At 39.7% G+C, this 12829-nt stretch overlaps 1 protein-coding gene across 2 annotated transcripts in view; it reads right to left on the bottom strand.

Annotated features, from left to right (window-relative positions):
• The window catches only part of SEMA3C (semaphorin 3C), a 184779-nt gene extending 178800 nt beyond the window's left edge, over window positions 1–5979 (bottom strand). Inside the window, exons 1-2 of one of the 2 annotated variants that reach the window (XM_082631635.1) lie at window positions 5609–5979; window positions 3452–3592 (exon numbers count right to left, since the gene is read on the bottom strand). In XM_082631635.1, the coding sequence (XP_082487761.1) occupies window positions 3452–3554 (103 nt within the window). In that variant the 5' untranslated portion in view covers window positions 3555–3592; window positions 5609–5979. The remainder of the gene's footprint in view (window positions 1–3451; window positions 3593–5608) is intronic. The other variant, XM_082631636.1, reaches the window with a different exon arrangement.
• Window positions 5980–12829: the final 6850 nt, after the last annotated feature.

The raw sequence follows: 12829 nt of genomic DNA, 5'->3' as shown, positions 1-12829 counted from the left end.
ACTAAATTAATAATACTGTATTTGAAAGTTGCTAAGAAAGCAAATCTTAAAGTTCTCATCACACGAAAAATAATTTTTGGAACTTTCTACAATGACATATGGTAACAGCCTGTTGCAGTAACCATTCTGCAGTGCATACAAATATCACAACATTACGTTGTACATCTAAAACTAATACAATGTTATATGTCAATTATACCTCAGTAAAAATGTAAACAAAAGAGAAAAGAATCTATCTCATTTTTAAATAGAAACAATATTTAACACATTTAAAGCAGTCATCAAATTTCATATCTATTCAAATATAGACAATATTTCCATTTTTCTGAAGCTCAGCACCTTTTCTTAAAATTACAAGCAACTGATATCTTCTGTCAAATTATGGAGTATTTATTCCTGATTTTGTAAAAGATTACATGCTAAAATTTCTTCTTGATAAAGTAGAATCTTTTCAACAATGATTTCCTTTGTATATTAGCAAACAAAACAAGTTTTGTCTATTTATATACATAGCCTTGCCTTTCCTTATGACCCTTATTGATCTTAAAGGTTTTCTGGAAAAAAAATACAATAATGATATGAAATGTGAATTTGTCAAACAATTGGAATTTTTTCAAGAAAAATTCAACTCAAACAAAAATAATTTGCATGAACTTTTTATTCATTTGAAAAGGTATATGGCATAAAATAAAAATTATAAAAATTATGAAACACAATATCTAATAGGAGTCACAGTTCTTTTTTTTTTTTGCGGTACGCGGGCCTCTCACTGCTGTGGCCTCTCCCGTTGCGGAGCACAGGCTCCAGACGCGCAGGCTCAGCGGCCATAGCTCACAGGCCCAGCCGCTCTGTGGCATGTGGGATCTTCTCAGACCGGGGTACGAACCCGTGTCCCCTGCATCGGCAGGCGGACCCTCAACCACTGCACCACCAGGGAAGCTCGAGTCACAGTTCTTTTAACATGCAAGATTTATCTAGCACAAATGTAACTAATTAATAACACCTGAAGTACATTCTCCCATAGTAGTGATGACCATCTGGTTGGCCTTGCACTAGATGAATAGGGAAGGCAAATCTGTAAATCATTGTTTCCCAAATGTTATCACCACCACAAGAAGGGATGGAATTTGGATGGGAGAAGAGATCTCTTATTTCACACACCTTTAAACTGACTGTGATTCTTAATTGGACAGTAAGACAAGACTGAGAGGATTCTTCTAATGTGTCACTCAGAAAATTTTAAATATGAAATAAATGAAAGTATATATTTGTATATATTTAAATTAACATATATTCATATGTATGTCAACCCTGTTACAAAATTCTATATTTTGATGTTAAGACTAAACCATTTTGGAAGAAATTTAGTAACCTATTCAGTGCAGTACTCAGAGAAGTCATAATAAGATCAAAGAGGCACTTTAAGTGATAAGAAATTTGGAACAGGATCTCAAGCAGGTTCACTGTCAAATCTCTTAAGAAAATTACTATGAATTTATGATTAAAATATATACATTTTAACAATTGGTTTTGCTCAAGGTACTTTTCCAATGATACTTTGTCTATTATACAGTTCAGTTTTGGAGCTTTTTTGGTATTAATTTAGAAATCGTGGCATTTCGTTATGCTTGTTGATATATCTCTTTAAAACAGTATTCAAATTAAGTGAATTCTATCTCTCCAATTATTTTCTAGTAAGACTCTTGGGAAGAATAAAATAGGAATTATAAGACTTTCAGATCATTAGCTTATCTAATCATGCTGTATTCTGCATATGTTATAAATTAAGGTATTATTCTATAAGAATCTATTTTGAGATTAAGAGCATTTAAAATTTTGGATATGCAGAAGTTTAAAAAGCCCATCATAATTTCTAGTCACTTTGTAAATAGCAGTCACTGTCCTACATGGTATTGAGGTTTGGTTTTAAAAGATTGTATTACTTAATTTCCTCTGTAAAAGGTAAATTGTAATTGTCTTTTCAAACACAGACTTGATGAATTATCTCCTGACACACTTGCTTTTAATATTTACATATTTTCGTTTAAGTTTCAGTTAAAAGAAGTTCGATAAGTTTCGATGTAATAGACAGAGCAAGTTTAGATACCTCATCTATGAGACCACTCCATCTTCCTACATGCTGAGAGAAATACAGAAAACTGGGGAGAAACTGTACTGTTCCTTAATGCCTTTCTTTTTTATTTGACTAGGTAATTCATAGTTCTCAACTTGGGAGAAAAGGTGTTAGCAGACTGCAAGATTTGTTAGTAATTAAAAAAAAAAAAAGATACTTCAAAGGTCTGATTTTCTTTTCTTCCCAACTTAACTGGATAGCCATGGGTTTTTGAGGGGAATGCCTAACTCAGAAGCTAAGGAAATAAGTAGAAGCTCACACACTCTAAGTTCTAAATACGGCCCCTTCAGTGCTTATGATGACCTTGGGGAAAGCACTTGGTGATTTAAGAAAGAAAGAGAAAAAGATAGCCATTTGAATGATAAGTGTCAGTCATACTGCTGTTTGACATCCAAGATAGAGTTTCAAAGACATCCTGCTATATAAGGCTTGAGAGTATACTATTTCTCAAATGAATGAAAATATGCCCAGTAACACTGAGGTTTACGCAGAGACAGAGCTGAAAGAAGTAATAAAAATATAAATGACCCTGACTGGCAGGATGATCTTCCTGATCCATTTCTTATTCCATCTGTCCAATTAGTACGTGTTACGTGACTGACCAAAATCATCCATCTACAAGTCATTTGAACTATATACATTAAAGCTCATTCACACATTTGGCAAACCATACCCTCAGAGGACCTTAAGCCTTTCATGTTTGTGAAAATTTGAAATCACACTCGTTTCCCTAAGCTTCTGAAGAGAACATCTGCATACAACAGCGATCAAAATATTGCAATATTTCCAACTATTCTTTTAGGTCCTTTTCAATTAATTAGGAGACTTTGCCAACCTCAGGAGCTCCTCACAGAAATAGAAGAAACACCAGTAGAACAATGTATGGAGAGACCAGTTTTGAGGCTAAGGCCCAAAATGTATTAGAAAAAATTTCAGTAATTAAACCTGCATAGCTCTTTCTGCTGATGAGGATTAGCACTTAAGGGGTGTTCCTCAACAAAGCCAAATGACTACTAAGATCAAAGATCTTAGGCTTTGAGTTCTTCACCATCTCCTCATACATGTGCATGCAAACACAGAAGAAACTTCAGAAAGGGCAGAATATACTTCAAGCATTTTCATAAACAAATGCAATAGAGGCTTTTGTCTATTAACCAATAATTTAAAATAGCTGTCATCCAAAAAGCTGTCCACTAGATACTTTTAAAGCTAATCAATACTCAATAATATTTTACTATCTTTAGTAATTTTTGAATCTGGATAAGAAAAAAAGACTTCAAATAACATTATCCTCAGAGTGTTTATCAACTTTCTTACCATCAAATGTTAAGTAAACTCTTGCTTGGGGCTGAGATGATCCTTTTACACAGGTAGAACAAACAAATACTCCAACCAGGACCCAAATTGCCTGGAATGCCATTTCTTCAGGTTTGCAAGTTAATATCCAAGGGAAAATACCTTAAAAATAAAGATAACAAGTTCGTTATATTTCACTTCACATTTTAGGAGCACACCCACCCCCACACACACACGAAACCAGCAATCTAGACAGAGCACTGTATTCACAAAGACACAGCTGAACTTTTACAGTCATGCAAACAGTAGGAGGTGCTGTGACTGTTTCTTAGATGTGAAAATTTGGATTTGATTTTATTTGTGTCTTTGTTAAAAGTGAAATTATTTCATCTTCCAGCAAAATAATGCTAATATTAAACAAGGCAGCCAGGAAAAAGTTACTGATTCCCAAAAGAAAAGCCGATATTTAAACTTGTTCTTCTCTTTAAAAAACACATTACATTGAAAAGACTTGAGAATGGTGCAAATAGGTATTAGTGGACGAAAACTTCTCTTTCTACCGTAAATATAGTAGCAGTAGGAAAATCCCACATGAACATTCACTTCCACACATTCATTAGCTCCTTTGGAGTAACCATCTCTGAAATGATATTTCTACACAGAGGTCTACTAGTGCTCAATCCTTGATCACTGGCATTAGTTATCTGCCAGTTTATATAGATGACCATGTAGCTGTTAAATGATGTAGATGAGGTAACCATGGGTTTGTGCCAAATTCAAACCAATGACTTAGTGGTGAGCAATCCAGTGAACCATATATCCCTCAATGCATATTTAAAATAAATCGACTAGAAAGCGGGCTGTCAAAATGTCAAAAGATAAATCAGAGAGACAGGTATTACTGTTTGAAACTATAGCTATAAAATTGATACATGCTATTAACCAATGTCTGAATAACAAAGATCAGGTAATGTGTAACTTCATATCTATAGGAGCTCTAGTGGCCACAATATGCAAAATAAACTCAGGACCATAAAAGAAACCCCATCATTTTGAATCTACCACAATTACACAATAAGATGACATGACAGAGTTTAATCTAGAAATTTATTTTTACAGGTTACAACAATACTGATCTTCAATATTATGTGGCTTTTAAAACTAAAATTTTACCACTAATTTTATTCAATAAAGTAATGCCACTAAAATTTGAAAAGTAACAGAAGCAATAGAAAAGCTTTAGTAATACAGAAGCAAAGGAACAGTTAAACCGAACATGCCATTGTAAACAAAAATTATAAGTTGATTTCCTAGGTGGTACATATGTTATAAGAGGCAGAAACAAAATTGTATGCTTCTTTTACCACACAGATGGAGGAAACCCTAGAGATGTTTGTGTTGGTAATTTTCAAAAGAAACACTTTCTTCCTGCTTCCACAACCTCTTCACCTTGTCATCCCTAAATTAACTTAGAAGAAAATTGATTTTATAGGGTGACTTTCCCTTAGTAATTTACTCCCTGGTTTTGTTGACTTTATGTATAAAGTCCCCCCCCCGCCCACAAAGCTATAAATATGTCTAAACTTTGTCTCTTTATTAAGCAGGCTGATAATAATCACGCATTTCTACATATTGCTATTAACAATATCTTATCTGATACGCCTCCACGAGAGCTACATATGCCACAAATTGCAAAGAACAATATTGGAGATGAAATGACAGGTCAAGTGGAGTGAGTATACAGAGCAATGTGATTTCAAGCCAACCTAGAGTTGAGAAGGGACTGAAAGCCAAGTGTCTCATACACGCCCCCGCCCCTCATATTTTACGACTTCTTCCCTTTAACTCAAACACTTAAGACATGCTGCTTGTTGTTTTCACTTGTACTGATTGAACACTAATAACACGTAAGAAAAGGACTCTTTTGTAAAATCCTCTCGAGTAATTTTGCCTAAGAAGGCAGGGAAATACTCAGCGTTAAACTCTCCGCAGGTGTCACAACCTAAAGAAACAATTCCAGCCGGGCTCTCAGCAAGGGAAACACTTCCATGACAAACTGCATGCGCTCTTAAGAAAATATCCAGACCTGAGCACACCGATATGTGAAAAGTCTATACACAGACCCAAAAGTTATATTTTTCTAAATTTGTAATGCTGAAAAAAACGAATCCAGCTTACCGATGTGGGACGAGATCAGCACGGAAAAGTCGTCAGTTTGCTACAGCTTTGGATCCGCGTGTTTGTAGTCCTTTTCCCCAAAGACCGTAATTTCTAGGGCGTCCCAGCGGTGAAATTCTTTCTTCCCGGTCCTCTGAGTTTCTTTGTAAAGGAATCCTCAGCGTTGCAGTGGCGCGGCACCGGGAGCCCTGCTCTGCGTCGCTCAATCAAGCACTACGGAGTGAATGGAAAGTGGCCGGCGCATGGGGCGAGCGCTCTGGTGTCCGATTACAGCGACGCGGCGCGCGGCTCTGGCTGCCCCGGCGCGCCGCCCAGCCGGCTCGCTTCACCCGCCCAGCACACTCGGCCGCATCTCCACCCGCCGCGAGGCCCCACCCAGAGCGCGCCCGCGAGAGGGTGGCAGGGAGCCGCCAGGGCGGGGCCGACCCCAGGACAAGCCGCCCTAGAGATACAGGAATGCGCCGCAGCAATCTGGGGGACGAACTGAACACCTCTGTTGCTTTCGCGCTCTGCAGTGGAGTGAACAACTTAACAGGGTGTGCTCCAAGGTTTTTGTTTGTTACCGGCTGCTCTTGGAAGGCATTCAAGATTAAGCTTGGCCTTAAATATCAAAGTGCAAAGCAGCTTTTGCAAGAGAAGGATCACTAAATCCTTTTAAGGCAAAGAGATGCGTTTTTAAAAGGGCATGAGTCTCGTCCTTTTCCCGTAGAAAATTTTCTAAAACCGGTCGAGATAAACCAACAGCCTCATCGCAGAAGTTTATCCTTTTAATGGGTATTGTTTCCTATTGTGTTTCCTTAATGTCCGAAAGGCAGTAACCCTGTTGACCTCACCACGTTGACTCATAATACAATACTCTACCTCTACCCTCCCAGATATTACCAAAACATTATTACGAGAAATTATTTCACAGTTTTGTAGAGGAAGGCTGTTCTGAACTATGCCAACAGATAGAGGTTTACAAATCTAGGCCTCAGGGGGTATATTTCAGCACTACTTTCAGGTAAACTTGTTAAACTCTGGAACGACTTTGATGTTTAAGTGAAAATTATTTCTCCGGATCACAATGAGCTACATGTTTGAACTTCGGGAGAAATGAGCTTCGACCTCCATAAAATGAGCAGGTACTTGCTTAAAAATCACTGTGGGCTACAGCCCAGCAGATGTCACTATACAGAGGGAACATGGAGTGTAATTTCTCCACCTTGTTCCTCATAATTTTCTTTATGAAGTAAAGCAGATCACTAAATTCTTATAAACTATCATAGAAAACACTTCTGAGAGTGCAAAATCGTTGATGGAGTGGGACAGCTGAACTAAATCTCAGGTAGGAGGAAGTGAAGAAGTGATTAAGACGTATCTTTCATGTATCTAAGCACCACTTGTTATGTCGACATAAGTCATGTCCCTAACTCTTTGTGTATAGCTGAGATATGAAGGGATCATGTCAAATAAGAATGCAAATTTAAGTGTTCAAAAATTATATTCCAGGGCCAATATTATCTTCAAACACAACTATGTTTATGAAAGAAATTTCCAATTCAGTGGATGTGTTCTTTTAAAAAAATCTAATACAGTTAAATTATTTTTGTGATAATTAGTGCAATAAAAATGTGAGTAGCTCCTTGACATAAGCTTGTAATAATGAATTTAACCCACAAAACATCTGACAGTATCAAAAAACCAGATGCAAACATGAGTAAGCACTATGCATGGTTTTCTCTGAAATACTTCTGAAACTGATTAAGACCCAAGTTATACTGACCGCTATTATCTTCCTACTGATGCCTGAGTCAGCATTTGTAAATTAGGAAGACAGGGAATAAGTCATTAAGGAAGAAGAATGCTGTGAGCTTCAACAAATTATGTAATTCTTAATTTCAAAATGTGGAGTCATTAGACACTGATTAATCTGTAAATCCATGTAAAGTAGAATATATTTACACATTTATTTTTCAGTTTCAGGGAACTGAGACGAAGACATGCAAGGTAAAATGCATGTCAAATGGTGTTTTACAGGGGAGTATACTACCAAACTCAATTTGCAAAAACCCAAAGCATTATCTCAATCTCTCATATATACTCAAAAGGCTTTAAGAAAGTGTGACAAATAGCTTAGATTTAACCACAGTCTACGAAACTTGTGCTGTAATTCCCTCTATCTTTCTTGAATAACTTCTTTTCTATGCATTTAATTGAATTGTATTTGCCTAGTACTGAGACACTGAATGCTATTTGCTTAGTACTCAGACAATTACCATTGGCCACGCCTCAAAATGAGTCATGAAAATATTGATAGGCATTAGCCAAGGCAGATTCAAGCACAAGGACACAATTACTTCTCATGTTTGATTGAAACTTGGGCCATATAGTGAAATTTTAAGAGTGGCACTAAGTGCCCATAGCGAGATTTATCTCTGCTCCCCTTTCTCCAAACTGCTTAGGAGCCTAAAACACCTTGACAGGACTTATATAAGAAACACTGCTGGCCAGTGCTACTTTTCTCCCATGCAGTCTTTGACTCTGTCCTTACAGGTGGGAAACAACATGAGCTAATTGTGTAAGCTAATTTGGGAAAGGTGGACACTACATGGATGTACAAGAGTAATGACACAATTAAATTTCGAGGCTACTAATTACAAATTTAGCCCTCATCAAAATATCTTGGGAAAAAAAATCCAAGTTAAAATACTAGAATCACTCTCATTGAGATGTTATAGAAATGTTATAGAACCTTGTACACTGAAGTTTCTCTACTGAAGTATAGTGACCTTATTTTTTAATATTTTATATTTTTGGTGGTCCTAAAACATACTATTTAACTTAAACTCTTGGACTGATTTTGAGTAATGTACTCATCTTTTTTTTTTAATGAGTTGTACAGCTATGAATTCTCTTATTTCAAATTTAAAGAAAATAGATTATTTTCAGATTTTCTCCATCATACAGATGAACTATATAAATAAACTTTACATCGAGAATCTCAGTCCTTCAGAGATTGAAAGTTGTCCTCTTATTAGTTATAACTAGTATTTGTCCCAGGAGAAGATAGTTCATGTATATTCTAGTCATTTTGCATATTATATGAACAGCATTCTTAAATGAAGTTACTATTTTACATATGAGAACATTGAAGGTTTGCCCAAAGTCACATGGATAGTAAATATTGGACTAGAAAGAGAAACTGGGCATGACTGACTCATCATTTCATTTTTTTCAATATGAACCTGAGCAACTGTTACACTTGCTTCTTCTCTTTAATTCTCCTCTCCTCTTTACCTCTCCTCTCTCCTATCTTCCTCCTTTTCTCAAATTCCAGATGACAGCCTTTTAAACCTCCTGAACTATACCTTTAGAAAGTTTGTACTTCAAATGGTTATTTACATTGTTCACATCAGCCTTACTTCTCCTTGGTTTACCTTAGTTGGTCTGAGAGCAAGCCGGTCAAACAGGTCTGGTCTAGAAATCTGTTGTGGAATTGTTATCTGCATGGATGATAGGCTTTAGTATTTCCTCTATTAAAATCATTCCTTATTTTTCAATAAGATGAGTGTATCTCTACTTTCATTCTTAACCCATTGCTAATCTATATCCCTGACCCTTGATTTCTCTTTTTTTTTTTTCTTTTTCTCTGCGGTACACGGGCCTCTCACTGTTGTGGCCTCTCCCATTGCGGAGCACAGGCTCAGGACGCACAGGCTCAGCGGCCATGGCTCACGGGCCCAGCCGCTCCGCGGCATGTGGGATCTTCCCGGACTGGGGCACGAACCCGTGTCCCCTGCATCGGCAGGCGGACTCTCAACCATTGTGCCACCAGGGAAGCCCTCTTTCTCTTTTGATATGTACTAGACCCTAGGCTTCTCAAATTGTACAGTCCCTGGCACTGAACAAAATAAACTGGTGACAGTTTGCACTGGAGAGGGAAACTGGCCAGAAAGAGAATTTTAGTTGTTTTCCCTTTTTTGCCTTTGTAATTTTAAACCAGATGAATGTATAAGCTTTTACAAAATTTGAAATTTAATTCTTCAACATTACTTTATATACCTTTAAACTTCTCAAACACAATAAAATGCTGTATTTCCCAACTCAACCAAAATAAGAGCATGTGGCCTCTAATGTCTATGTATTATCGTATTTCAAATGTAAAATTAGAATAGTAAGGAATTTCAGTAGTAGGAGCCTGTTAGTGATTTTATTTTATTCTTTATGTGCACATGACAAAGTTGTAAGAGAGTGTTGTGATCACTCACACTTTCATCACAGGGGTAAAATGTGAACTCTGTTTTGCCCTTATTGGAATATTTCATGGAAACCTCATGAGGGGAGTAGTATCTGTCTTTGAGATTAACTATCAATATAAACAATTGCAGTTGCAAAGTAAGTGATAGTTACTTAATAATGTATGTTAATTGAATATATGCACACACACCCACAGTCAGACTTCTTTTAAGAAAGGCAAACCGCTTTGATGGATCTATTGTACCTAAGTCTCTCTTTCTCTTTACCTGACAGTATAAAACCCTTTCCCATATCTATTCTCACAGGAGAGCTAAGAGAGGCCCATGGAAGTGCCTCTGATTGTCATATGTGTGTAAGGAGGCTCAAAAAATAATAACCAGCTAGAGCAATTAATTCAGGACTGTTAGTTACGGCTAATTGACTCCCATCTACAGTCCTTCAGCCTGGTCAAAGGCCTTTTCCATGTCATCGTCAGATTTTACTATTTTTCTATTATTCATGGACTTTGAGTGGTTGATTAGAAAGTAGAATATTAAATTGTATAAACAACTTTCACATCCTAGCAGAGGCATTCTCGTAATGAAAATCATATGACCAAGTTATCTATACCAGTGATTTCTAGGAGATAGAGAAGACTGTGAAGTAAATTTAAAAAGCATCAACTACTTATTATACTTATTTAATTTTAGTCACGATACTTAATGCTTTGAAATTTCAAGTGACATCTAATAACTTTAAAGAAGGATATACAATTTTCATTTTTTAACAAATGCAACACAAGATATGCAGCTTGGGGTACATTTCAGTGAAATATTTTTCCTTTGATGGATTGTGTCTGTTGCAATAGGCTCGCTGAATTTTAGATGAGAAGTGTACTAGACTTCCCACCTCTTCTTCCTGCAGCGGCGGCAGCAGCGCTTGGCAGCGGCAACTTGAGACTGCGCCCGGGGCAAGCCCCCCCCACCCCAGGGTGGTGCTCAACTAAGACGGGGGCTCAGTGCCCGAAGGGGCTGCCCCTCCAAGAGCAGAGGCAGCGAGAGGACGTGTGTGCACCGGTCCGCACGGGGAAGCAGTAGGGACGGAGCCCGGCACCACCTCCCGGTTCTCCCTCCAGGCTTCTTTTACCTTTGGATCAATTAAATAATTTAATATATTCACCACTTAATGCAGCTTTTTTAAAAACTGAAGTAAAGATCATAGAGGAAAAACTATGGCCTTAGAAAACTTTGTGACTTCATTAAACAGCAAAAACAAAAAACAGCAGGAAACGTAAGTTTTTTAAAAATCCAGAATCTGGGACATTGATACCACAAATAGGTCAATCGCAGGAAATCTGAGACTGTCCTTAAGACATTTCATCTTGGGGACCTGGAGGAAGACGGCGGAAGAGTAAGACGCGGAGATCACCTTCCTCCCCACAGATACATCAGAAATTCATCTACACGTGGAACAACTCCTACAGAACACCTACTGAACGCTGACAGAAGACCTCAGACCCCCCAAAAGGCAAGAAACTCCCCACATACCTGGGTAGGGTAAAAGAAAAAAAGAATAAACAGAGACAATAGGATAGGGACGGGACCTGCACCAGTGGGAGGGAGCCGTGAAGGAGGGAAGGTTTCTACACACTACAAGCCCCTTCGCGGGCGGAGACTGCAGGTGGCGGAGGGGGAAAGCTTCGGAGTAGCGGAGGAGAGCACAGCAACAGGGGTGTGGAGGGCAAAGCGGAGAGATTCCGGCACAGAGGATCGGTGCCCTCAGGCACACACCAGCCCGAGAGGCGGCCGCCGGGGCGGGCGGGGCTGGGAGCTGAGGCTCGGGTACCCGCTTTCAGTCGGAGCGCAGGGAGAGGACTGGGGCTGGTGGCAGGAAGAGAGCCTGAAGGGGTTAGTGCACCACGGCTAGCCCGGAGGGAGTCCAGGGAAAGGGTGTGGAGCTGCCGAAGAGGCAAGAGACTTTTTTCCCTTTTGTTTCCTGGTGCGCGAGGAGAGGGCATTAAGAGGGATGCTTAGGGAAGCACGGGAGACAGGTGCGAGCCGCGGATAAGGCGCGGACCTCGGAGACGGGCGTGGGATGCTGGGGCCGCCGCCGCAGCCACCGCGGGGCCTGTGTGCGAGCGCGGGTCACTGTCCGCCCCACCTTCCGGGGGGCCTGTGCACCCCGCCACTGCCGGGGTCCCGGGACCCGGGGACGGCTTTCCTGAGAAAGCGCACGGAGCGCCACGGGCTGCTGCAACGTCACGCCACGGGCTGCTGCAACGTCACGCCGGCCTCTGCCGCCGCAGGCCCGCCCCACACTGCGCGCCCCTCCCTCCCCTCTGCCTGAGTGAGCCAGAGCCCCCGAATCAGCGGCTCCTTTAAACCCGTCCTGTCTGAGCGAAGAACGGACGCCCTACGGCGACCTACGCGCAGAGGCGGGGCCAGGTCCAAGGCTGAGACCCGGGAGCTGTGAGAGCAGAGACAGGGAAATCTCTCTGTGCAGCCTCGGAGGCAGCGGATTAAAGCTCCACGGTCCATTTGATGTGCCCTGCGTCTGTGGAGTGCATGAATGGACAGCGAATCATCCCAAATTGAGGAGGTGGACTTTGAGGACAAGATTTAAGACTTTCCCCCCTTTTCCTCTTTTTACAACGAATTATCCCAAATTAAGGAGGTGGACTTAGAGAGCAAGATTTCAGACTTCTCGCCCTTTTCCTCTTTTTACAACGAATTATCCCAAATTGAGGAGGTGGACTTGGAGAGCAAGATTTTTGATTTTTCCCCCTGCTCTCTTTTTGTGAATGTGTATGTGTAATCTTCTGTGTAAGATTCTCTCTGTATAGCTTTGCTTCCACCATATGTCCCAGGGTTCTATCAGTCCGTTTTTTTTAAATAATTACTTTTTAATTTTAATAACGCTACTATATTTCATACTTTATTCTATTTTACTTTACAGGCTCTTTCTTTTTTTCCTACCTTCCCTTCCTCCCTCCCTCCCTCCGCT

Source organism: Mesoplodon mirus, assembly GCF_964341445.2.
Source record: "Mesoplodon mirus genome assembly, chromosome: 9".
In the NCBI taxonomy this organism is placed as follows: Eukaryota; Metazoa; Chordata; class Mammalia; order Artiodactyla; family Ziphiidae; genus Mesoplodon; species Mesoplodon mirus.
The sequence above is the reverse complement of the archived record's forward strand: the minus strand, read 5'-3'. Positions and strand labels throughout refer to the sequence as shown.